The sequence below is a fragment of the Salvelinus alpinus genome, chromosome 28 (assembly GCF_045679555.1).
Source record: "Salvelinus alpinus chromosome 28, SLU_Salpinus.1, whole genome shotgun sequence".
Classification (NCBI taxonomy): domain Eukaryota; kingdom Metazoa; phylum Chordata; class Actinopteri; order Salmoniformes; family Salmonidae; genus Salvelinus; species Salvelinus alpinus.
The window spans coordinates 36,961,392-36,986,707 of record NC_092113.1 but is presented as its reverse complement, the minus strand read 5'-3'; the positions used below and the strand labels follow the sequence as shown (position 1 = coordinate 36,986,707).

Below are 25,316 nucleotides of genomic sequence, written 5' to 3'. Positions count from 1 at the left end.
GCAGGCCTCTCAGGCCATATCTCAATAGGTAATTCATCACAAGCCAACACTCCACAAAATTGTTTTCCAATCAAGCGGCTCATGAGCCCGTCCAACTCTTGGGTATTCATGTCTTTGCTCAAAGGTCCTTAATAATAATCCACTAAGACCTGTCTTCGGGCATTCACTTCCAAGATTGAATCAGAGCATGCGTAAACAATCATGCTAACTGTACAGGCTAAAGGTGTACGGAAACGCATTACCAGTCTGAGGTTACCTTGGGACACCACAGACAGATTTCCTGAGGTGTCATCATCAGGTGATAAATTGAAAGCGTACAACGTGTAACCCTCTGCAAAATCATTTCTGTCAATAGGTAAAGAGAGATCTTTTAGATGTCGCCCTGTAGCCAGGAATAGATTGTAAAATTCTCGCACAGATATGTTGTTATTAAATTGTGGTTGGAAAGCCTTCGCCGGAACCTGACGTCCGTCCTGACAGAGCGCTACATACTCTGCATTGAAGTGCTGAAAATTAAAGTTTTTTTTATCTAAACTGCCCGTATTAGAGGCGTGATCAACCAGACCTATAACCACATATCTAGGTAAAGGGCCTAGAAATAGGTTTTCTTGACTGCAGATTCTACTGCCCACAGGTATGCTAAAGGTTTTCATGGTAATTCTTTGGAGAGGGTAAAGGGCATTTCCTTTCATCAAAGCATGTGAGTGACCCAGGCGCACGGCCGGAGATACAGACACTTTTTTAATAAAAAGGGTTGCCCCCAACACTTTCAAACTAAAATCCCCGTCTTGGGGAGACATCAGGCAAAAATCATCCTTGGCCCTGGTTAATTTTAATCTTAAATCAACCGAATTTAAGAGTAACCGTTCTTGAAAGAAAATGTCAGAGTGTATAGGGCCTAGCAAATGAAACTCTCGAGATTCGGCGCAGTAGCGAGCTCGTGCCGCTAGTCCTTTGTTTGCACCGGTGGAAGGGTCTGTCGATTCCATAGAGGCTCCTGCAGTATCCTTGCTAAACAGCCCGGCGCTAAATTGGGTTTTGAGAGTGTCTTCGGAGTAGTTTAGTAAACACTCCATGATGGCTCTATAAGGGTATGTAGCGCTGCTTTGACTGATTAGGCGTTCACCCAAAGTCACATCAACTTGGGAGAAAATGGTGGCCAAGGGGTAATTAATGAGACTCACTTTGGCATCGCCTGCAATATTAGACCCATCTCTTTTGGTCACTTTTAGACGTAAATGCACCAAGGTGTTGTTGAGGTCCAGATAGTTGTCACCGTGGCCTGGTATGAAAAATTCGATAGGCCCGTTATCGGTAATAGCAGAGAGAGGGGCTATCTCCACATAACTGGATCTATCTATTGAATGCTGCGTTAACGGTGCCGTGAAAAGATCGAGTTCTGTCTTTATAGCTTCAGAGGACATTCGATGTAAAAGAGCCATGTCACTTATTCTTTTAGAAAATACTTCCTAGTATTCTTTTAGCCTGTTTTGGTACAGACCTCCTCACTTTACCACGTCTTTGACTTACTGAGGTTCTTTTAACAGTTAACCGCCGCTTTTTAGGTGCCGGCCTACGCCTTAAACCAGGGGGTCTCTTTTTTGGTCTTCGAGACAATATCATAAGCCCCGAGCCTTCTTGATGCTCCACATCTGGTGACGCCCTTCGGGTCATAGCATTGGCTACAACCTCACTTACTATATTTTTAGCCGCTGATTTTAAATGTGGTTTGGCTATGCTGAAGCCTCTCTTCATAAACGGTAAAACCATCCTAAAGAGGTTACGGAATATACCTCCTATCCCCGAACCATACATTGTCGGCGCTCCATGATATCCTGGTAGTCCATTACCCACTTGATCCACATAGTATGAAACATAACGGTTAGGGTCGAGCTGATGGTGCTCCATAACTCTTTTATTTGTATTATGTTTATAAATATAATACAGCTATTATATATGTAGAGAGGTTTTGGTGGGTCTAAAGTGGAGTTTTACAATCGTTTTACCATAAGTAAATTCAATGTTTTCGTTCTGATCCGTTTTAAGCTCAACCAGAATGTTTTCAATATAGTTCTTGCTGACATGTACGTAGTGCGGCTTGTCATAATTGACAGTGACGATGTCCCCATCCTTTCCGTCTATATGAACTGTTCGCAGGAGGGGCACACAGCTGTCTCCGACCCTTTGATAGGTTATGATGTCGGTATAGACAAATATGTTGTAAAAGCCTGCATGTATATCCGCAGGGAATGGGAATAATTTATCGTTCACATACGTCCATTTATTGGGACCCATCCCCAACATGTAGGATAAATTACCGCTGGTCTTTATACCTCCGTTAGCAGGCCCTGAGATTTGTATCCTTTTATGGATTGGATTGTAGAATAGGAATATTTCCATCTTGTTCAGGGTTAGGTGTTCATTCAACTCTGAGACGATCCTGTCGACGGTTCTATAGAAACCTTTTTTAAGCTTAATAAGTTTCGCAGGTTCCGATAACCTTTTGCAATAAAAATCACGGTCCTTAGCTTTGATATTATACCAACTATGGGGGTATGTAATCTCGCTGAGACCTACTTCCCAAGCCTCTGATAACTCTATAGGCTTTGGAAAATTGGTTGTATACTTCGAACTCTGATTATTACGATATATCTGTGCCGACGCATTACTGGGGAGAGTCAGGTAGAAGCCGCTGTGTTCCATGATGCCCAACTGTGTACACGCGAATGATGCGCTAGTTTTCATGACTAGGGGTTTAAATTAATCCCCGTTGCCTCCACCACATCCTGCTCCAATACCCAACTGTTGAACTTTTGAGGCCAGTTTTTCCAGCGGACCAGCAACCATTTTTTACCCTTTTCTCTCTTCTGATCTAGAATCTCATCCACGTGAAAGACTTTGTCTTTACCCAACTGGACCTTCTGTAATTCCTTCTCATAAAAAGATCCCTCTATAAGATCCCCGTCATAATCTTTTAATTTGTAGACCGGCGGAATGCGTGGCAGACATTCGGTAACGGTAAACAACTCCGAGCTAAAGCCTTGTTCGTATTTTTTGTCGAAAACACCCCTCAACTTTGATATACGCACCAAGTCACCCACTAGGAATTTAAAAGTCATTTTTTTCTTACGGCGAAGTGGGAACAAACCATACATATTTTTAAAGACTTGAAAAGAGTTTTCCGAAGAGACCTCAGAGGGCTTCATACGTATAGTCTTATGGTAGCTGTGGTTGTACCCGTTTACTAAATCCTGAACTATGTCTGTATATCTGTGGGTGTTGTGAGCTGTAAAATATCTCCACATCCGCTCTTTCAAAGTCCTATTAAAGCGTTCCACAACCGAAGCTTTCAAATCAGAGCCTGTAGCAAAATGTACTATATTATACTTATTCATTAGCTTCTGAAATGTTTTATTAAAAAATTCTTTTCCGCCATCCGTCTGCACTTTCTTGGGTGCGCCTCCTGCCTTCAAGATCGATTCAAAGGCCCTGGTCACCTCTGCCCCGCTCTTATTTTTTAACACCCTTACATAGGCTAGTTTAGAGAAAATATCTATAACCGTTAGCATGTAGCGATTTCCATCATTTTTATCGGCAAGGGACTGCATGTCACATAGATCCGCCTGAAATTGTGATAATGGATGCGTAGAAAAAACTCTATTTCTTGGAAATTGTTTTCTTACAGGTTTATGTAGAGTGTAGGCATCTTGCTCGGATAACCATTCATTCACTTTAGCATCGCTTAACAGACTACCTGTTTCTTCGACTATAGCTCTCTGTAAACGCTCTTTACCCCCATAAGACCCGGGGTTAGCGGGATTATAATATATGTTTTTCAACAGCTGCTCAGCCATCCTTCTTGCCTCTCTGAGGTACAATAACGTTAATGAGCCACTTTCATATAACGACAACATTTCAGTTTGTGAATTTTTATTTTAAGAATGCAACAATTATTACGTATACAGACAATTCAGGATTTGTTGCAAGATACAAGTCCCCGTTTTCTCAACAATCACCGCATGCAACACCCTGTATATATTGTTTAGATTTACAGGTTTGTTTCGCTGAATTTTTAAAACACACACGTCTGATATATAAGTATATAAACAACAAATATGATACACATTCACATTAAAGGGTGGTTCAAACAAATAATGTAAAATCTTAGACAAAGTTTTTTCTAGTTCTTCAGAATCCTCAACAAGCCTTGATACCATATGTGACCATTGTAAACTCTCGCCCGTATGTCGGACATGTTTCATGATTTGCTCCATTTTCAGCAAACGCTCTACATTAGCCCAGGTATTGTGTGTCGTGTAGAACGATCCCTTGTTCACTTTATTTTCAATAATCTGATGCATAACATATGTAAGGTCTCTCAAAAGAAAAAAGGTATTTATTCGCTCAAACATCGTAGACACATAGTTACCCATAGCTCTAAATAAACAAAATGTCACTCGGTCTCTTGGGATTTATTGAGCCAGAAAAGCATCACATCAGACACCACAGCTTCCCTGTATTTGTTGTCGTCCACCAGGGTGTGTCGGATTTCTTTGAGTTTCTCGTGGATGAAGATGGCCTCCTTCAGTTCCTGTAGGAAGGCTTCGGTTACCCCGTAAACTCTAGGGATAGACGGCACAATACCCATAGACTCCAGGGCGATGACCAGCGCTGGTATAAAACGGCAGGACCACAGTCTTTTCACCAGCTCCTCAAAATGATTGAAAAAGTAGTATCTAGGCGGGTCGTAGAGGCAAGGATGACGACGCTGGCTGGGATGATTGATCTCACAGCCGATGCATTTTTCTCGTATATATTCGCCAATCACCACGTCTAAAAGTGTAGCTACAGAGGCCTTGATTGTATCCACAAAAATAGTACTGGCCACCCCATCAAACACATCCTCAGGCTGGGTAAATGTAGGGGGTGTCTCGGGTCTTGCCAGGGGTGCGTAGAGTGTCGGGCTTCGTGGCATAGAGTCTTTAGTGTCGGGCCCCCATGACGTAGTGGCTTCCTCGTAGATGGTCTGGAGATCCATGGTGTATGCTGAAATGAAGAACAGGCTGCTTTTTTCTTTTTATTGTAGAACAAGGCCATTGGGTATCTGGGGGGGCGGGGTTAAAGCATCCGCTTACTTAGTTTTCTTCTGACGCTGTATCTTCTTGAGGCTCTTTTCCCTCTTAATCTTTACGATTCGTATATATTATGCACTTCTTTAAATGAACAAGGCTCTGCCGCTGTTGGCTCTGTACAAAGAGAGCATCCAACGGTTGCAACATTTTCAATTCCATTACATCCCAACTCTTAAAAGGAATAAGCAGACGCAGTCGGGTATCCCCAGTCAGGCCACCACCCCTAAGGTTGTGGTTTCGGATTGCCTCGGTGCCGATATAGAACTCCACGCCGCCGCACGGTCGGCCATTCTGTCTTTGTATTTTCACCCTGTGAAATATTTGTCCTGAGGAGTCAGGGGTACCTTCCCAACGGGTCTCGTGAACACACTATACCCCTTGGTGATAAGGCTCAGTTCAGGACACACAACCTTGCGAAAAACCGACCAGTCTTCAACACCATATTCCAAGCCTACAGTCTGGTCTGTATATTCTTCTCCTTCATCTACCGTATAGAGGGTCACTCTACAGGCCAGGTAATCAAACCGATACCCCCACTGCTGGCCATTAGACATCAACACTTGATCTGTCAGAGCATTTGCTGGCGGTATTTGGGTTCTATACACATTTAAAAAACGTTTTTTTGGCGCATCATATATTGCTGGTTGATACTTTGCCCTTGCTCTATGGGCAACCCGAGGGCCTGCTTCAGTTGTTACCGTCATCACTTCTTTGGTACCGATCCCAAATTCCATGGTTATTCTTAAGATCTTGTGCACTCTTAAACAGGAATTGTTCAGGCGCTTTATAAGGGGCCTTAACCAACCCCAAACCGTGAGAAACAGTAACAGGTTGACCTGACACCAGGTCACTTACTCAACCCCACCAACCCCCCTGGGCATGCACCCTTCTAAATGACATAGGGTCATAAATCATTACATAGGGTCATAAATCAGGCTTGGGTCATCAATCATTAACGGTTGACCTGTCAACTGGGCCCTTACTCACCCCATAGCCCCCACCTAACCAGGCTTGCCTGACCAGAAGACATGCACACGTCATCACTACATAGGGTTCACATAGGTTCACATAGGGTCATCAATCAAAATTTTGACGCGTGACATCTACTTTAATCTCTCTGACCTAGACTTGGCGCTCCGGTACCGCTTGCCATTTGGTAGCAGAGAGAAAATAAAGATGAACAATCAAATTAATTTATAAAGCCTAATAAATATTTTTTCAAGTGCTTTTTACATAATCAGTGCATAACAACGAGAGGACAGCATACAGAAAGGCACTTCATAGCTGTTTGGAGCAGATTTAATACAGGGCATTCTGGAGTATTCCTGGCTATTCAGACCGTGGATGCACTTGAAAGTGTGGGGTACCAACATAGTTAAGCTTCTGTTCATGTGTGGAATGTTGAGCTTTACACAACCAGATTCTACAATATCACATTTAACATGCAGTGTTAAGATACTCTATAGATGGCTGGACCAGCCAGCCAGTGGACCACAGATTACAGAATGTTGAGTCCCTGACTGTGATGGGAGCTTGAATCTGGAGAGAGAAGTCATTTGTAATGTATTTACATTCTGGACAATGATTTGTAGTACAATAGCTTGTCCTTTATTCTTGGATCATATCTTCAGTCTTAGCATTGATGAATTGATGAAGTAAAATACCTTATACATTTACTTACAAATATGTTTGAAATTCTTTTAACTCATAAAAACTACTCTGTACATATTTAGAAACCCTTGAAGGTGTGCCTCACCATTTCCAGTTCCCACAGACAGCATTGATATTTCCTGATCTGGAGATGCCTATCAAATGGAATCAGAAATTAGTCAAACACATTGGGCCAGTTTCCCGGACGGAGATTATGCTCAGTCCTGGACTAACATGCTGACGACACCGACCGCACCGCGTTGCAAAATAAATGTACACTTTATTCAATAATTTCATCCAAACTTTGTTTTATTTTAAACGCCTGATGCGCTGCAAGTCCCACCTCTCCCATCTCCTAATTGGTTTTAAGGAGTATATACCCAGGTGGGAGATGAACGAGGTCCACATTCCAGTCCAGTTGGTTGCAGTAATGCACCTTAAAGTTGGTTGCCAACGCCATATAAAATCCACAGAAGACTGAACTAGGAGAGATTCCTAGAAACTAACTAGGTTCCCCCTTTCATCCGTGGATTAATTGTTGGAGTAGAGAACACACGATTTGTGTGACTCAAAATGGATCGATATTCTACAAAGCTAGCTAGCTAATGGCCATGAATGTCTCATATGTTTCGACTTGACCCCAATTTAATATATAGTTGTTGGTTCAGAGTTTGTTTTGATGTTTAAACCTGCATGTCCTGATCGCGTCTGGTGTGGATTGACCAAATCACGCACGCATGTGGCAGGTGTAGTCAACATGTAAGAACATGTTCAATGGAGATTCCATTTAAAGCGCTTTTTAGTCCAATCAATGTCCGGGAACCTGGCCCATTAAATTAAAATGTGAAGAGCCAGAAGAGTTGACGTAGTAATACAATGTGAGGAAAGATATTCATAGATTTTCAAACATACCTGTGTAGGTATTTGAGAGCCTATTAAAAAAGACAGATGTTCAATATTGTAATAAACATACCATGTAACCATGACGATAACAAACAGTGGTAATCTACACTATGAGAAGTAGAACATGTAGCATTCACAGAGTAAACTGAATATCACAGGCAATGAAAACAATGAATGGAACAAATACAATTCCAGTCATCTTACCTAAGGTTTTTATATTTCTCACTATTTCTCTTTTTCTCGTTTTACATAAACAAACACCAGCTATGGTGCCTATCTGGAAAAAACATATGAGAACACCAGCTATGATTCCAACTATGGGAAGTGAGGCTACTCCGCATTCTGAATCCGACCAAGGAGTTCCTGGTTCAATTTCCAAGAATTCACATCTGTTAAAGACATAAATAGAGTATGTTTTTTAAAGTTTCTATTTGAGTATAACAATGAATGTATTTTTATCTTCAGGGGAATAACCTTTTGAACTAACTAATCATGTTCACACTTACTCTGTATGTGTCTGACAAGATGTTAATGATCCATCTGAATAAGTTTTACCAGGGCAGTCAGAACACACAGTATCTGTAGATGCTGTTCCTGCAGAAATACATGTTAAAGTTCATGAAAAATTAATTTGTCCCCCCATTTATTTAATTCCATTAACTGTAATGATTGTTCACACTGAAGTTAACAACTTGACTAAATTCAATTATGACAACACAATTAGTATAATGAGTGAGACAGAAAACAAACCTGTGTGGCTGATGTATTGACCAGGTTTACAGCTGCTGTGTCTCTGGGCTGCTCTACAACCATCCTTAGTTGGGTCTAGACAGTAGAACCCCTCCAGTGTCCCACAGACAGTGTCTGAGGAAGGTGTACATGACTGCTTTACCTTCAAACCCAAACCTATAGAGAAAACATGTCACTTGGTATCTGAAGCTAAATGTAAAGTCTGTTGTATTTCATTAAAACAACAGCTGATATAGTAAAGTAGCTCAGTGTTTATGCCCAGAACACAGAGTTCTCACCTGGATCACATGTGGTACAGTTGTTGCATGTTGTTTTACCACTGGGCTCATCAAGGAACGTGGAGTCAATACAGGGCACACAGGAGGTGTATGTAGATTTAGTACAATGACTACGTACATGATATCCTGTTGAAAAGAAAAACAGAAAATAAAGTTTTGGTATTATTATTATCATAATTATTATTGTTGTTATTATAATAATGAACTCCTCATAAAAATACACAAGGTCCTTACCAGGCCAACACATTATGCAATATCTATCACCTATTTTATAGATGGCTGGATCATATGTGGAACAGGGTTCAATGTTTAGAAGGATAAAATGTATCTGCAAATAGAGAAGAAATAAAACATCAGCATACATTACATATGTGACACCAAACCCAAGAGAACATGTTTTCTGCAAATTCAGTCAATAAATGTTACTGAAATGTACTTCTCCCTACCACGTTTTTTCTACAAGGTTTCAGTATAACTGAAACTAGGACTATATAGTAGGCTAATAATAACTCTGATTCAAATTTCATAAAAGGAAATATTTATTTTGATCATTTGTTTTTTTAAACAAGACAAGCCACAAATGTGCAAATCAGAAATGTTTCACTTACAGTCCATATGAAGCTTTCAAACTGTTCCATGTTTCCTCAATTCTCTCCAACTCACTGGAAGACCCACATACTGGACTTGTGACGTTCTTAGGAGTTTTGAAGTATCGAAATGAACTGACCTGTGGACTTAATGTATTTTAGTACATGTACTGTATAGTAAGAATAGTTCAATTATATTCTGCATAAATATTGCATACACTACCCAGTTAATAAATATAATATAGTAATGTACGTTGGCTGACCACCATTGAGTTCAGTCACCACCATCAATAGTGAATAAAACTGAACCATAATAAAATATAACCTTTCAATTTGTAAATGATGATGTCTTGCTGAATTGAATCACTGCAAAAAAAACTGTAATAAACTAATTATCAACTGAGAAATGTGCAAATAGTTAGAAAATGGTGGCCTCTTGTGGTGAAGTAGCCTTGTACATGGAGCAATGTCCGTTCTACCAAAGACAGCACAGTATGAAGACAGACTATAACTGCTTCACCAATAGAAATCCTCGATCACACTTGTAGGTGATGTCATGGCGACTCATGCGTAGAAATACGTAATCGGGTCTAACTGTCGTCTCGAGACGATCTGCGCATGTTCAAGCCGTCAAATCAAAGACACTTTCGATATAAAGTCGATTTTGATAAAAATATAAACGTGTCAGTTTATCACTTTCACTAGGTTGGAGTGAGAAAATTTACAAGGAAATAGGAATTCTTCCCCGGCCTGGGGCCTCATTTATAAGACGTGCATATGTACAAAATGGACCCTAAAACAGGCGTGTGTCAGTGTAAGCAAAAGTTGGAATTTATAAAAACTGAAATTTACATAAATGTGCTCACCTTCCCGCAAACTTTAGACCATGCCTATGCACAGTTTCTAGTGGCTGAAGTTTAGCATTGGAAATAGTATTTTGTGCAAATGAGGGATATGATGGACAGGCTTATTCATAACAATAAACAGGTTAATAACAAGATGCAATCATTTGCCGCTAATGAGAAGAGAGGAAGTCTATTTAGTTAATCTTTACATTTCAAAATAAAGTGAAGTAGAAACGTCTAGGAGCAACAACAGCTCATCTGCGAAGTGGTAGGCCACACAAGCTCACAGAACAGGACCGCCACGTGCTGAAGTGCATAGCATATAAAAATAGTCTGTCCTCGGTTGCAACACTCACTACTGAGTTCCAAACTGCCTCTGGAAGCAACTTCAGTACAATAACTGTTTGTCGGGAGCTTCACGAAATGGGTTTCCATGGCCGAGCACCAGCCTAAGATCAAGCCTAATATCACCATGCGCAACACGTCAGACTCTGGAGTAGTGGAAATGCGTTCTCTGGAGTTATTAATCAAGCTTCACCATCTGGCCGTCTGACGGACAAATCTGAGTTTGGCGGATGCCAGGAGAACGCTACCTTCCCCAATGCATAGTGCCAACTGTAAAGTTTGGTGGAGGAATAATGGCCTGGGGCTGTTTTTCATGGTTCAGACTCCTTAGTTCCAGTGAAGGGAAATATTAACGTTACAGCATACAATGACATTCTAGACAATTCGGTGCTTCCAACTTTGTGGCAACAGTTTGGGGAAGACCCTTTCCTGTTTCAGCATGACAAATGCCCCTGTGGACAAAGCGAGGTTCGTACAGAAATGTTTTGTCGAGATCGGTGTGGAAGAACTTGACTGGCCTGCACAGAGCCCTGACCTCAACCCAATTGAACACCTTTGGGATGAATTGGAACGCTGACTGCAAGCCAGGCCTAATCACCCAACATCAGTGCTTGACCTGAAAGCATGTCCCTGCAGCAACGTTCCAACATCTACTGGAAAGCCTTCCCAGAAGAGTGGTGGCTGTTATAGCAGCAAAGGGGGGACAAACTCCATATTAATGCACATGAGTTTGAAACAAGATGTTCAACAAGCAGGTGTCCACATACTTTTGGTCATGTAGAGCATGTCACAGCAGTTTAAATGGTACAATGACCCTCTACACCAGGGGTTCCCCAAACTGTTTCACTCAGGCCCCCCTTCCAGCATTGGGGAACATCCCGCGCCCATGTCTATTTCTATGGGCACAAGCACTGTTCATGACACAAACTGTTCACACCCCTCTGGTTGGTGGAGAGAATTTAGCCGGTTTAAATCATATTTCCAGCAATTCTACGCATTTTGTCATGGGGTGCAGAGAACATTTTTCTGTTTTAAAAAGTAATTTTCTTGCAATTCTATACATTTTGCCATGTCTAATGTGTATTCATGTCGTCTTTGAGTGGCTCAAACATTACAACAAAATCTATGGCTACAAAACCTAGCTAAAAAAATTATGCTCACATGGCTAGTTGATCTGGACATTTCTGACAAGTTATAAATTGCTCTAAGTTATGCAATGCCTGACAAGAGGAAACCTGACAACGCCCTGCCCAACTTCGAAATTGCACCTTCAGAATTATCATCGGATTTAAGTAATAACTCAATGTAAAAGTGAGATGTCACCTTGCTTTGTGAGATCTGATGTGTATACTAATGCAAAGCCATATGTTACATGTTGTTATGGTTATGCTACTTAATGTTACCCTTTAAGCCTGTATGTAGCTAAAACAACGCTGACCAGTCTCTTGGTGTTTGTCTTTTATCGTCTTGCCTGGACAGCGTCATGTCCTTTAGGGCTAGCACTAACGTAAAATAACACTTTAGCTAACAGTTAATTTCGATCACGAAAATCATATTTCAAAATACAATATTACACATTTTATCAATATTGAATACACTTTTCCTACACATGTAACAGAGCAGTCTTACCTGTTAGGTTATGTCGGACTAGTTTACTCTTTCGTTTATGAACTTTCCAGCGTTTGTGCTATCAGGGATCCTTGGGACGTCGCTAACCCTTAAAGCTGCAGTATGTACCTTTTGGTGTGGTGGACCAGACCAAATGTGCTTAGAAATTTGAGTTATAGATCTGTCATTCTCATTTAAAGCAAGTCTAAGAAGCGGTAGATCTGTTATACAGAGTATGTTCACTGTTTCTATGCTTCCCATGTTTAAGTAAATGTTTTGCGTCTTATTTTCATTTTCGAAATATATTTTTGGTTATGGCCACCCCTCTGGCCACCCCTCAGAGCCTGGTTCCTCTCTAGGTTGCTTCCTAGGTTCCTGCCTTTCTAGGGAATTTTTCCAGAGCCACCGCGCTTCTACATCTGCATTGCTTGCTGTTTGGGGTTTTAGGCTGGGTTTCTATACAGCACTTTGTGACATCTGCTTGCTGATGTAAAAAGGGCTTTATAAATACATTTGATTGAACATATTCTCTTAAGTTACTCTAAATTTGTTATAAAGTAAAATAATTCTCCACAAACCTCACTACTCCCATCCCCACACCTAAAATACCACCCACTCCCCATTCCTGTCCAACTCCTCTGACCCTGTCACACAACCTCTCCCTTTCTACATCATACATCTCACAAAATAATAATACATGTTCAAATGTTTGCTCTACCATACAGCCATTACACATTCCAGTACCATGTTTCCCTATCAATTTCAAAGATGAATCCAATCCTGTATGCTCTAATGTAATCCTACACAACATAACTTCCCACCCTACAATTCCCATTACATGACACTATCTCCCGTATAGATTTCCTTGTACAATAAAAATGTCTTCCCTTACATCATCCCATTGTCTCTGCCAAAAATCTAACCCGTTTTTTAGAATTCATGTTTTATTTTCCCCTCTACCCAACTGCACCTGTATAATTAATTTCAATACCATTTCTTTGTAAGCCCAACAGCATCATTATTTCTAACCCATAAATCCTCACGTTCTGACTTTCCAGATCTTAAACTACACAAAACTGATGAAAAGTCCCAACCATATTACTACTCTTCTTGGTCGCACCTCTTTCCATTTCAAACCAAAAATCAATGCAAACATTTCTGTTGAATATACAGATAAATTATTTGTTAGTCTCTTGCATAGATTAGTCATTCATTTTCTGAATCCACTCTGGTATGGACTTAATAGACCCCAGTGTACAAGGTAATACATCTGCCTACAATCAACTGTTCCGTTAATTTACAGAGATTTGATGCAAGTCCAATAGGTCTATAACTAGCAGGATGGATCTTTACCAGGTTTCACAAAAGGCAACACCACAGCATGTTTCCATCCTGATGGTAGCACTCCTGTCCTCCATATTTTGTTAAATAAACCCAATATTTCCCAAAACTTCTGTAGGAAGATGTTTAAACATAATGTAGCATAATGGATCCTCACCTGGAGCAGTACAACCACACCCCTCCAAAGCCCTCGTTATTTCAAACATGGTTAATTAAGCATCCAGCCATTCTCCAGAATCACACTTCTTATGGTATACATCTTCATGCATTCTTACCTTTTCTTCCGTAAATCTTTTACATTCATCACTTAGATTGTCAACTTTATACACTGCTGAAAAAGCTCTTCCCAGACTGTCTGCTTTTTCTGTTTGAAACAGCCATAACATCTTCCTCATATAACACAGATATCTGTTCTGTCTTTCCTTTCCCCATCATCCACTTTAACCTTTTCCACACATCCCCCAGTTGTTTCCCTTACTATAGAACAGGGGTACTCAAGTACTATTTGAGAAGGTCCGGTCACACACATTTCCTAGGTGGCAAAGGCTCGGCTGGATAATGTAATTTATTGGAGTAGTAACCTGTGGTTTGTATTTACCCTGTTCTGGATCTGGTCCACCAGTTGAGTATTGAAGCTATTGAAGAACAGAATTCCCGCCATACAACTTTCAATGCCATTCTTAATGACTTTCCTAGCCAAAGCGCTCTCTCTCTCTCTGAAATACTATCATGCTATCAAATGTCAAGTACTTCTTCAAAGTTTTAAAAGCATTATCACGATTATTGATGGCCTTAGTACATGCTTCAGTCCACCAAGGAACTATTTTTCATCTACCATCCCCAGCATTCAATATGACTCAATTCACAGATGCAGCACAGTCTTTAACCGAAACTTCAAATTACATTTTTATGACTCTCCTTTTCACACAGTGTAAAAAAGGTCCCACTTTGCTTTGTCAAAGCACCAATATGAAACCAGTTCCCTTTTCTGAAAACATATGTTGAGACTTATGTTGCACTTGACTGGGAAGTGATCACTGTCTATTGTGGATTATTTCATCACATCCCACTCACATATACCAGCAATGGAGGACACCAATATAAGATATGAACATGACGATGTACCTCTAGTCACATTTACCCGTGTCCGCCGACCATCATTTATACAAACTAGTCCCCTCTGCTCCAAAAAAATCTTCAACCACTAAACCTGTGCTATTGTGTTATGTGCATTGAAATCTCCACACTTTATCTCTTTATAACCTGAACTGGATTTCGCAACTATGTCTACTTCAGAAACAGAATTGGGTTGACAAGGATTATAGTAATTAATCAACGTGATTTCACCCCCTTTTCTACAAATCTCCACTGCCACGCATTCATGTTCTTTGGAACCATTAATCTCTCTATGTGCTACACCTTCTTTGATAAATGTAGCAGACCTACCACCCGCACCTACTTCTCACAGAGAAAAACCCAGGTATTAAATAGTCCAATTGCGGTATGAAATCAGACTAACTTTTGTTTATGAGGGACTTAGCAATAACCATGGAATCTGGAGTCCTTGGGACTGCCCTAACTTCAACTACAAAGCTTTAATTTTTGTTTAAGAGAGACTTTCCATGTTTTTATTTATTTTTATTAAAATTTTACCCCCTTTCTCCCCAAGTTTCGTGGTATCCAATCGCTAGTAATTACTATCTTGTCTCATCGCTCCAACTCCCGTACGGGCTCGGGAGAGACGAAGGTTGAAAGTCATGCGTCCTCCGCGTGACATTCATTGTGGAACATCCCACGCCCCCCGTCTATTTCTATGGGCACAAGCTATGGAGGTACATTTGTATTTTTGTCGAGAGCAAAACGTTTTTCTTTTCAATCAAAAATAATTGTTTTGAAAGCAAAAACGAGGCTTCAAAGTTAAAAAAAATACAAATGTGCAATCAAATATTTTCTAATAGAGCGCAAAACGTTATTCCCCCCCAAAATTTTAAGAACAAAAAATGTATTTGAAAACAAACTCCAATTTAATTTCACAATCAACCACCCTCCATTTTGACTAGACTGCCCTCTTTGCTTGCAGTGCCTCTTTTTATTTTGCTTTTGAAACGTTTTTGTTGTCGATTGAAACACCAGTTCTTCGTTTGCACTTTTGACCCCACAGCTGTGGGCGGGCTTTTAGTGGGAGGTGTGGAGGACGCTTCTTCATTGGACAGCCATTTTTTGAGTGTCAGTTTGGCTCCAACCAATACTGTTCGGCCTTTCTTTCTGACACAAAGGAAGTCATAGAGGACACCTACCGTACGAAGAAGGACTTTGTAATAATGGCATTTCAGGGAAGCAGTACTGGGCGTTCTTCCGTTCAACTTCTACATAGTTAGTAGTTCAGTGATGCAAACTAGTCACCTTTCTGCGAAATTCGCGGTTTTGGTATTCGACTCCTTGCTGTTCCTCAAGTTATAACGCGTTAACGTTAGTTGCTTACTGGACCCTGGCAATCTGTGTGAAATGTTAACTAGCTAACAAACTAACCACTATCTGTTAACTAATGTTTTCCCTCAACAGTATGTGGTTCATTTTCAGAATGAGAGAATTAGGTGAAAATGAGGCGTTGCTTGTTAAATAAGTGGATTCAGGGATCAAGTGTAGCTGGACCTGGGCCTGACTTAAACTGAGGTTAAAGGAACACCACACACTTTCCCTCTTTCTCACTTTTGCTGGCACATTGTACAACAGATGTCCACAGGCAGAAAGTGTACAATGTAATAATGTGCAGTGTAGATATTGTTTTTGTTGTGTTGAACTTGACATTAACACACGTGTGTGTGTGTGTGTGTGTGTGGGAGATGCAACTTTTTTTTTTACTCGGTGAACGTTATTTTTGCACACATGTAGCCTTGTGCACTTGATCGATGTCTATAGTGGCCACTATAAAATAGCAAACATTGAATGCCTGTTTGTTTCATTATATTTCTACTTTAAAATGTTTTTTCCCAAGTGCAATATTAGTATATTGTTTGTTTCTCACGACTTGAGTGTCATTTGCAATAAAGTCTAGGCAACAAATAACATTGGATTACTTTCTTTACATTTTTTAACTGTGAGTTAGATTCACATTAACCACTTTTTTTATTTTACACACACTGATCATATAGATCATATTCTTTGTTGTTTAGTTAGTTAAAACCTGCATTTCCCCCTGCATGTTTCAGCGCAACAACAAAAAAAAGTGTTCACATTTTGGGCCCTCTGCAGTTTGCAACCCTGGTAGTTAGCTCCTACGATTTAGTGTCGGTTCATAACATTATACTATATTACATACATACCTGTATTACATGCATACCATAGAATGATAAATCATGCAATTATTATTCTCAAGCTAACCAAAAGCATTTAGCTACGAACGCCTGTTCTCGCCGTTTTCAGTTGAATTAATCTAACTTTCTTTCATGGCAACTCATAAGCAGGCCATGTACTATTTGTTTCATAGTCGATATATAGTCACCCGTATGTACATACATACAGTACTGTACAAAAGTGTTAGGCACATGTACAATTCTGTAAAACACATATGTTTCTACATGTAAAAAAAATACTATGAAGGAACATTTTCTTATTTCACCTTCTCTTATATCCAGAGTGGCAGGTGAAATATTTGCAGTGAGCTTTGCACGAGGTGGACCGTTTCCACGATTTATGCAGGAGTGGTGTTACCACTATCTGGTGACTGGGACCCTGAAGGACCTAACAAAGGGTAGTGTACATGACACAGAGGTGTCCCCATTAATCAAAACGATGTGTTGATGAAATTGAAAGCATATTCTTCTCATTAATCTTTCAGCAATTAGTTGTGTTTGAAAAATAAAATGTGCTTTCAGATCAAAGATGCCTTTGACCTGTCACCCTACACTGAAGGAATCCTCAACTGTCACCCTACGCTGAAGGAATCCTCAACTGTCACCCTACACTGAAGGAATCCTCAACTGTCACCCTACGCTGAAGGAATCCTCAACTGTCACCCTACGCTGAAGGAATCCTCAACTGTCACCCTACGCTGAAGGTATCCTCAACTGTCACCCTACGCTGAAGGAATCCTCAACTGTCACCCTACGCTGAAGGAATCCTCAACTGTCACCCTACACTGAAGGTGTTTCTCAGTTTGTTTGTGTAATTTGTTCCCAGGGGGGAAGGGGAAGGCACCTAGGGAGTGCTTAGGCAAGAGGCCCGCGGGCATACATATACCTGTAGTATATTCACTGTCTAGGCACACTAGGTAAGACCTGGGCGGACCACCCCCTGTATTTCGGTTAGCGCACCAGGTGGTGCTAAATTAGGTAAGTAGTGGGTAGGCAAGTTAGATAGGAGGGGCTTTGGATATTTACGTTCTTTGCTTTGGTTCCGTCCTGCCCCTTTTCCCCATATTACCGTGTGAAGGAATACATTCCTAGTAAATGGTCAATTCTCTGCCTTTTGTCATCCTTACTCGCACCTACAGTCCATACCTCTTTCACTTCACGGAGAGTTGAGTTGTAGCAGGGTGTTGCGTTCCCTCTTCATAGAGGCGTGCGTAACAGTGATGTAACTTTTGCTCATGGATGTCTAAGAAAATAGACTAGTGCAAGTGCATTGATTATGTCAAGGAATGCTTCAATGAGAAACCTCAAAGATTGGCAGGTAATGTAAAAGGGTTTAGATAATGTATCTCCAGCAACAACACAGGGTTTACATCCGGTCACAGGATAGGTTGTACTGCCCTCTAGTGTCAGTATTAACAGACATGAACAAAGTCTAATGTCAAGCCAATATCAATCCAAATTAATTGTCATTGATCCACTGATTGTGATCCTCCAGGTTGTAGTCCAACTGCCTGAGGAAGTAGCTGAGGTTAAAGGTCAGACGAAGAAGCTCAGCCAGACGCTGAAAGTGGAGAAGCCCAGAGGAGTCAGGCCCAAGTCTGCCAGGAGACCATTGACTGTCTGAACCTGTAGAGCATCAGCAGCCTAGTGGCCCTGGATTAGATAAAGACCAGGGTATGACTGGCCTCTCTCCTCATTCATAGTCCTTATCATGCTGTCACCGTAAGCAATGATGTAGTAACCAATGATGTGGTATCCAGTGATGTAGTTATAAAAAGAACAGAAAGGCCTGGACACTGTATATGCTCCTTACTACCACCTTTAATGACGTTTCAATCCTTTTTCATCTAGACTTTATTAGGCCAGCACCTACAGTACCAGTCCGAAGTTTGAACACACCTACTCATTCATAAGGTTCTTTATTTTCTACATTGTACAATAATAGTGAAGACATCAAAACTATGGAATCACATAGTAAACAAAAAAAGTGTTAAACAAATCCAAATATAGTTTATATTGAGATAACTCAAAGTAGACACCCCTTGCCTTGATGACCGCTTTGCACACCCTTGGCATTCTCTCAACCAGCTTTATGAAGTAGTCACCTGGAGTGTGCCTTGTTAATTTGTGGAATTTATTTCCTTCATGCGTTTGAGCCAAGCAGTTGTGGTGACAAGGTAGGGGTGGTATACAGAAGATAGCCCTATTTGGTAAAATACCATGTCCATATTATGGCAAGAACAGCTCAAATAACCAAAGAGAAACGACAGTCTATCATTACTTTAAAACATGAAGGTCAGTCAATACAGAACATTTTGAAAGTTTCTTCAAGTGCAGTCGCGAAAACCAGAGAGCGCTATGATGAAGCTGGCTCTCATGAGGACCGACACAGGAAAGGAAGATCCAGAGTTACCTCTGCTGCAGAGGATAAGTGCATTAGAGTTACCAGTCTCAGAAACTGCAGCCCAAATAAATGTTTCAGAGTTCAAGTAACAGACACATCTCAACATCAACTGTTCAGAGGAGAATTTCTCCAAAGAAACCACTAAAGGACACCAATAAGAAGAGACTTGCTTGGGCCAAGAAACAAGCAATGGACATTAGACCAGTGCATCCTGCACCAGTTTCCAGTAATCTGTGTCTCAAGATATTATCAAGTCCCATTTGAAGTTCCATAGTCTGGGCTGACAGATGTTGCAGTCCTGAAGTTATGAACACATTTTACTTTCCCCTGGGAAGAGAGGAAACAGCTTCTAAAGCTGTTTCCTAGCAAGGTTAGGCTACTTTATACTCATCACATGGTCCTTTTCATTTTAGACCAGTCTGTAGGCTGTAGCAGAAGCTGATATGTTTCTGCCCTTCTGAAGCATCTTACCAGTGGCGCCCACACAAAAAGCTAGTTATTCGCTGACACAAGTGGGAACAGTTCAGGCTGAGGAGTAAGTTTTAAACATCCCCATGTGGTACAAAGACACTGTGGTCCTCTCCCAACAGGTATCTAGAAGTCATATTCTTCTAACTGGAGGTTGGGTTTCAAAGTGTTTTTCATTTCTTTACTCTACAATTGAATGTGGTGTAGAATCCTGTTTTTATATCAACCAGATTCTACAATATCACATTTAACATGTAGTGTTAAGATACACTAGAGATGGCTGGACCAGCCAGCCAGTGGACCACAGATTACAGAATGTCGAGTCCCTGACTGTGACGGGGGCTTGAATCTGGGGAGAGAAGTAATTTGTAATTTATCAGTAATTCATTTACATTCTGGACAATGTTTTGTAGTACAATAGCTTGTCCTATAATCTTGTATAATATCATTGGTCTTAGCATTGATGACTTGATAAAGTTATATACCATATACATTTACTCATAAATATGTTTGAAATTCTTTTAACTCTTTAAAAACTATTCCGTACATATTTTGAAAACCATGAAGGTGTGCCTTACCTTTTCCAGTTCCCCCAGACAGCATTGGTATTTCCTGATCTGGGGATGCCTATCAAATGGAATCAGAAATTAGTTAAACACATTGGGCGGTTTCCCGGACAGAGATTACACTCAGTCCTGGACTAAGAGGCACATTCAATGAAGACTTTCCATTTAAAATGCTTTTTATTCCAATACTAGGCATAATCTCTGTCTGGGAAACTGGCCCAATAAATTAAAATGTCAGTCAGAAGAAAGCACAAAGTAGTACAATGTGATGAAATATATTCATAGATTTCCAAACATACCTGCGTAGGTATTTGAGGGTCTATAAAAAAGACAGATGACCAATATTGTAATAAACATACCATGTAACCATGACGATAACAAACAGTAGTAATCTACACTATGAGAAGTAGAACATGTAGCATTCACAGAGTAAACTGAATATCATAGGCAATGAAAACAATGAATGGAACAAATACAATTCCAGTCATCTTACCTGAGTTTGGTCTTGTTCTCACTATTTCTCTTCTCACCATTTGTCTTTTTATCATTATAAATAAACAAACACCAGCTATGGTGGCTATCAGAAAAAAACACATGAGAACACCAGCTATGATTCCAACTATGGGAAGTGAGGCTACTCCGCATTCTGAATCCGACCAAGGAGTTCCTGGTTCAATTTCCAAGAATTCACATCTGTTGAAGACATAAATCGAGGTATGTTTTTTAAAGTTTCTATTTGAGTATATTAATCTATTTATATCTTCAGGGGAATAACCATTTGAACTAACTAATCAAATCAAATGTTATTTGTCACACATACACATGGTTAGCAGATGTTGTAGCGAAATGCTTGTGCTTCTAGTTCCGACAATGCAGTAATAACCAACGATTAATCTAACCTAACAATTCCACAACTACTACCTTATACACACAAGTGTAAAGCGATAAAGAATATGTACATAAAGATATATGAATGAGTGATGGTACAGAACGGCATAGGCAAGATGCAGTAGATGGTATAGAGTACAGTATATACATATGAGATGAGTAATGTAGGGTATGTAAACATAAAGTGGCATAGTTCAAAGTGGCTAGTGATACATTTTTACATAAATTTCCATTATTAAAGTGGCTGGAGTTGAGTCAGTATGTTGGCAGCGGCCACTAAATGTTAGTGGTGGCTGTTTACCAGTCTGTTAATCATGTTCACACTTACTCTGTATGTGGTTGACAAGATGTTAATGATCCATTTGAATAAGTTTTACCAGGGCAGTCAGCACACACAATATCTGTAGATGTTGTTCCTGCAGAAATACATGTTGAAATATTAATGAAAAATTAATTTGTCCCCCCATTTATTTAATTCCATTAACTGTAATGATTGTTCACACTGAAATTACCAACTTGACTAAATCGAATTATGACAACACAATTAGTATTATGAGTGAGACAGAAGACCAACCTGTGTGACTGATGTATTGACCAGGTTTACAGCTGCTGTGTCTCTGGGCTGCTCTACAACCATCCTTAGTTGGGTCTAGACAGTAGAACCCCTCCAGTGTCCCACAGACAGTGTCTGATGAAGGTGTACATGGCTGCTTTACCATCAAACCCAAACCTAGAGAGAAAACATGGCATGTATTATCTGATGTAGATACAACTGACATATCCTCATAGCATAACAACAGACTAACATATCAGTGTTTGTGTCCGTGTTTCAGTACAGACACACAGGACCACTCTTACCTGGATCACAGTTGGTACACACTTTGCATTTTATGAGACCATTGGGCTCATCAAGGAATGTAGAATCAACACAGGGCACACAGCTGGTGCTGGTGAATTCAGTACAATGCTTATGTACATGATTTCCTGGGGAAGAGAGAATCGCAATGTCATGTTTTTCTGTTAGTGTTGATGATGTATTAACATCTGGTGATTCATATGATGTAAAGAGAGGGTCCTTACCTGGTGAGCACATGGGACAACATTCATCCCTTATTCTGTACTCAGCTCTACCACATGCAATACAGCATCCAATGCTTTCAAGCACCAACATAATATGTATCTGGAAGTAGAGAAAATATACACTAATAACTCAAATTGAAACTGATGTGTGTTTGTAAAACTTACAGAATTAGTTAGGAGAATGCAAACAAAAATATGCACAATTCAAATATAATGTAATTATATAGAACCATTGGCAACTGGCTTTTGTAAATGTGATGGCGTACTGTGAATTGAGTGCTGTTTGATGACAGGAATTTCTGTTGTGTGAAAAGAGCCTCGTACAAACCATCCTGATGTCATGAGCTTACATTCTGTTTCACGGCGTACAAGGCTAGTAAAAAGGCTCAAAGTCACAAAATGTGCAAATCAGAAACATTTCTCTTACAGTCCATGTGAAGGTTCCAAACTGTGCCATGGTTCCTCAATCCTCTCCAACTCACCGGAAGACCCACACACTGGATTTGTGAAGTTCTTAGGAGTTTTGAAGTATTGAGATGAACTGACCTGTTGACTTAATGTATTTTAGTACCTGTACTGTATAGTAAGGATAGCTCAATTATTCTGCTTAAATATTGCATACACTGCGCAGTTAATAAATATATAGTACGTCGGCTGGCCACCCCTGAGTTATCACCACCATCAATGTGAATAAAACTGAACCATAATAACCTTCCACTTTATAATCTTGCTGAATTGAAAAAAAAAAAAAATGTAATAAGCTAGTTATCAACTTTGAGAAATATGAAGGCGAAGAAAGGCAAATGATTATTAGAAAATGCTGCCCTCTTGTGGTGAAGTAGCATGGTACATAGAGCAATGTCCGTTCTACCAAAGACGGTAGTGTGAACAGACTACAACTGCTTCACCAAGAGAAATCCTCGGCCAGACTTGTAGAAGACGCCATGCCTACGTTGGCTAGCTAAACTCGTGCGTAGAAACATGCCATCGGGTCTGCTGTTTATTGATGTTCATGCAAGGCTCATCTGTGAAAGAGACCATCATGGTCTCGACATGACTCCCTGCTTAAAGAAACGTTAAATGTGTTTATTCATTTCCATCATCATTGCATAATAAATTCCTCACCATCTCTGTGATCTTTTCATACTCACGAGGTAGCATAGGCCTACAACAAGGAAGCCATTCATCCAATCTCTCATTTAATTGGACCCACTTCACAGTAGTAAACAGATACGATAGTATTTTGCGCTCTGCCATCGATCCGGAGTGCAGTTTATTAACGGTGGAAAAGGCGGTTTTCTATCTACTCTTGTGCCTTCGGAAAGTATACAGACCCCTGGACTTTTCCCACATTTTCTTACATTACAGCCTTATTCTAAAATTGATTAAATACCCCCCCCCCCCCTTCAATCTACACAATACCCCATAATTACAAAGCAAAAACAGGTTTAGATATTTTCTAATTTATTAAAACTGTAAATTCAATTGATTGGACATGATTTAGAAAGGCACACACCTGTCTATATACGATCCCACAGTTGGCAGTGCATGTCAGAGCAAAAACCAAGCCAAGAGGTCAAAGGAATTGTCCATAGCGCTCAGAGGATTGTGCCGGGGCACAGATCTGGGCAAGGGTACCAGAAAATGTCTACAGCATTGAAGGTTCCCAAGAACATAGTGGTCTCCATCATTCTTAAATGGAAGACGTTTGCCTGGCCAAACTGAGCAATCGGGGGAGAAATGCCTTGGTCAGGGAGGTAACCAAGAACCTGATGGTCACTCTGACAGAGCTCCAGAGTTCATCTGTGGAGATGGGAGAACCTCCCAGAAGGACAACCATCTCTGCAGCACTCCACCAATCAGGCCTTTATGGTAGAGTGGCCAGACGGAAGCCACTCCTCAGTAAAAAGCACATTACAGCTCACTTGGAGTTTGCCAAAAGTTCCCTAAAGACACTCAGACCACGAGAAACAAGATTCTCTTTATACATTTGAAAACATTTTTAAACCTTTTTTTTTAAAGAATAAGGCTGTAACGTAATAAAATGTGTAAAAAGTCAATGGGTCTGAACACTTTCCGAATGCACTGTAGGTTACGTCTGAATATTGTAATTAAAAATGTATTTAGTAGACAATATTGCATTTCTACACATCCATCTTTTCCTAATTATTGCAGAATAAATAGCATATCTAATAGGTCCAATTAAACGAGAGATGAGCATGGTAATTTGTTGTAGACTATAGCCTTGGAATTAGATGCTTATTTCTAATTAGATAAGCAAAATAGATTTATATTCTCACTAACGGCAAATGATTGCATTTTGTTATTAACCTGTGTATTGTTATGAATAAGCCTGTCCATCATATCCCCCATTTGTACAAAATTACTAGTCTACTTGCCTGGAGATGATTGTGGACTACAGGAAAAAGAGGGCAGAGCACGCCCCCATTCTCATTGATGGGGCTGCAGTGGAGCAGGTTGAGAGCTTCAAGTTCCTTGGTGTCCACATCACCAACAAACTAACATGGTACAAGCACACCACGACAGTCGTGAAGCGGGCACGACAAAACCTATTCCCCCTCAGGAGACAAAAGATTTGGCATGGGTCCTCAGATCCTTAAAAGGTTCCACAGCTGCACCATCGAGAGCATTCTGACTGGTTGCATCACTGACTGGTATGGCAACTGCTCGGCCTCCGACCGCAAGGCACTACAGAGGGTAGCCCAGGACATCACTGGGGCCAAGTTTCCTGCCATCCAGGAACTCTATACCAGGCGGTGTCAAAGGAAGGCCCTAAAAATTGTCAGACTCCAGCCACCGTAGTCATAGACTGTTCTCTCTGCTACCACACGGCAAGCGGTACCGGAGCGCCAAGTCTAGGTCCAACATACTTCTAAACAGCTTCTACCCCCAAGCCATAAGACTCCTGAACATCTAGTCAAACACCTAACCAGACTATTTGCCTTGCCAACCCCCTAATCAGGATCGAGGGAAAGGTGAACGGAGCATAGTACAGAGAGATCCTTGATGAAAACCAGCTCCAGAGCGCTCAGGACCTCAGACTGGGGCGAAGATTCACCTTCCAACAGGACAACGACCCTAAGCACACAGCCAAGAC

At 40.6% G+C, this 25,316-nt stretch overlaps 3 protein-coding genes across 8 annotated transcripts in view; 1 reads left to right on the top strand and 2 right to left on the bottom strand.

The window, feature by feature from the left end:
* LOC139557801 (myb/SANT-like DNA-binding domain-containing protein 4) overlaps nt 1–25,316 on the top strand; it is a 128,784-nt gene that overhangs the window by 40,140 nt on the left and 63,328 nt on the right. The gene's annotated exons all lie outside the window — the stretch shown is intronic.
* Nucleotides 3,914–12,268, bottom strand: LOC139557805 (tumor necrosis factor receptor superfamily member 14-like). 6 transcript variants are annotated; one of them, XM_071373010.1, is made up of 10 exons: nt 12,120–12,267; nt 9,322–9,440; nt 8,948–9,041; nt 8,714–8,839; nt 8,436–8,591; nt 8,192–8,279; nt 7,890–8,074; nt 7,695–7,714; nt 6,889–6,937; nt 6,416–6,671 (listed from the first exon to the last, which is right to left on the bottom strand). In XM_071373010.1, the coding sequence occupies exons 2-10, from the start codon at nt 9,349–9,351 to the stop codon at nt 6,631–6,633; spliced, it is 789 nt and encodes a 262-aa protein (XP_071229111.1). In that variant the 5' UTR covers nt 9,352–9,440; nt 12,120–12,267; the 3' UTR covers nt 6,416–6,630. The 6 variants fall into 6 exon arrangements, with proteins under 6 accessions (XP_071229113.1, XP_071229111.1, XP_071229115.1 ...); XM_071373012.1 differs by lacking the exon at nt 7,890–8,074 and having other exon boundaries at nt 3,914–6,671; nt 12,120–12,268; XM_071373014.1 differs by lacking the exon at nt 7,890–8,074.
* LOC139557804 (tumor necrosis factor receptor superfamily member 14-like) lies at nt 18,594–23,490 on the bottom strand. Its single transcript, XM_071373008.1, has 9 exons — nt 22,626–23,490; nt 22,199–22,298; nt 21,977–22,102; nt 21,693–21,848; nt 21,447–21,534; nt 20,724–20,923; nt 20,530–20,549; nt 20,243–20,291; nt 18,594–20,013 (listed from the first exon to the last, which is right to left on the bottom strand). Exons 1-9 carry the CDS (start codon nt 22,653–22,655, stop codon nt 19,973–19,975), a joined length of 810 nt encoding a protein of 269 aa, XP_071229109.1. The 5' UTR covers nt 22,656–23,490; the 3' UTR covers nt 18,594–19,972.

Coding starts and splice junctions, on each gene's coding strand:
- LOC139557805 (XM_071373009.1), bottom strand. CDS start 9,351: ATGGAACAGTTTGAAAGCTTCATATGGACT. Junction 9,042..9,321: donor TTGAAAGCTTCATATGGACT/GTAAGTGAAACA, acceptor CTCTATTTGCAG/ATACATTTTATCCTTCTAAA. Junction 6,938..7,694: donor GCTCTCAAATACCTACACAG/GTATGTTTGAAA, acceptor TCCATTTGATAG/GCATCTCCAGATCAGGAAAT.
- LOC139557804 (XM_071373008.1), bottom strand. CDS start 22,655: ATGGCACAGTTTGGAACCTTCACATGGACT. Junction 22,299..22,625: donor TTGGAACCTTCACATGGACT/GTAAGAGAAATG, acceptor CTCTACTTCCAG/ATACATATTATGTTGGTGCT. Junction 21,535..21,692: donor TCAATACATCAGTCACACAG/GTTGGTCTTCTG, acceptor GTATTTCTGCAG/GAACAACATCTACAGATATT.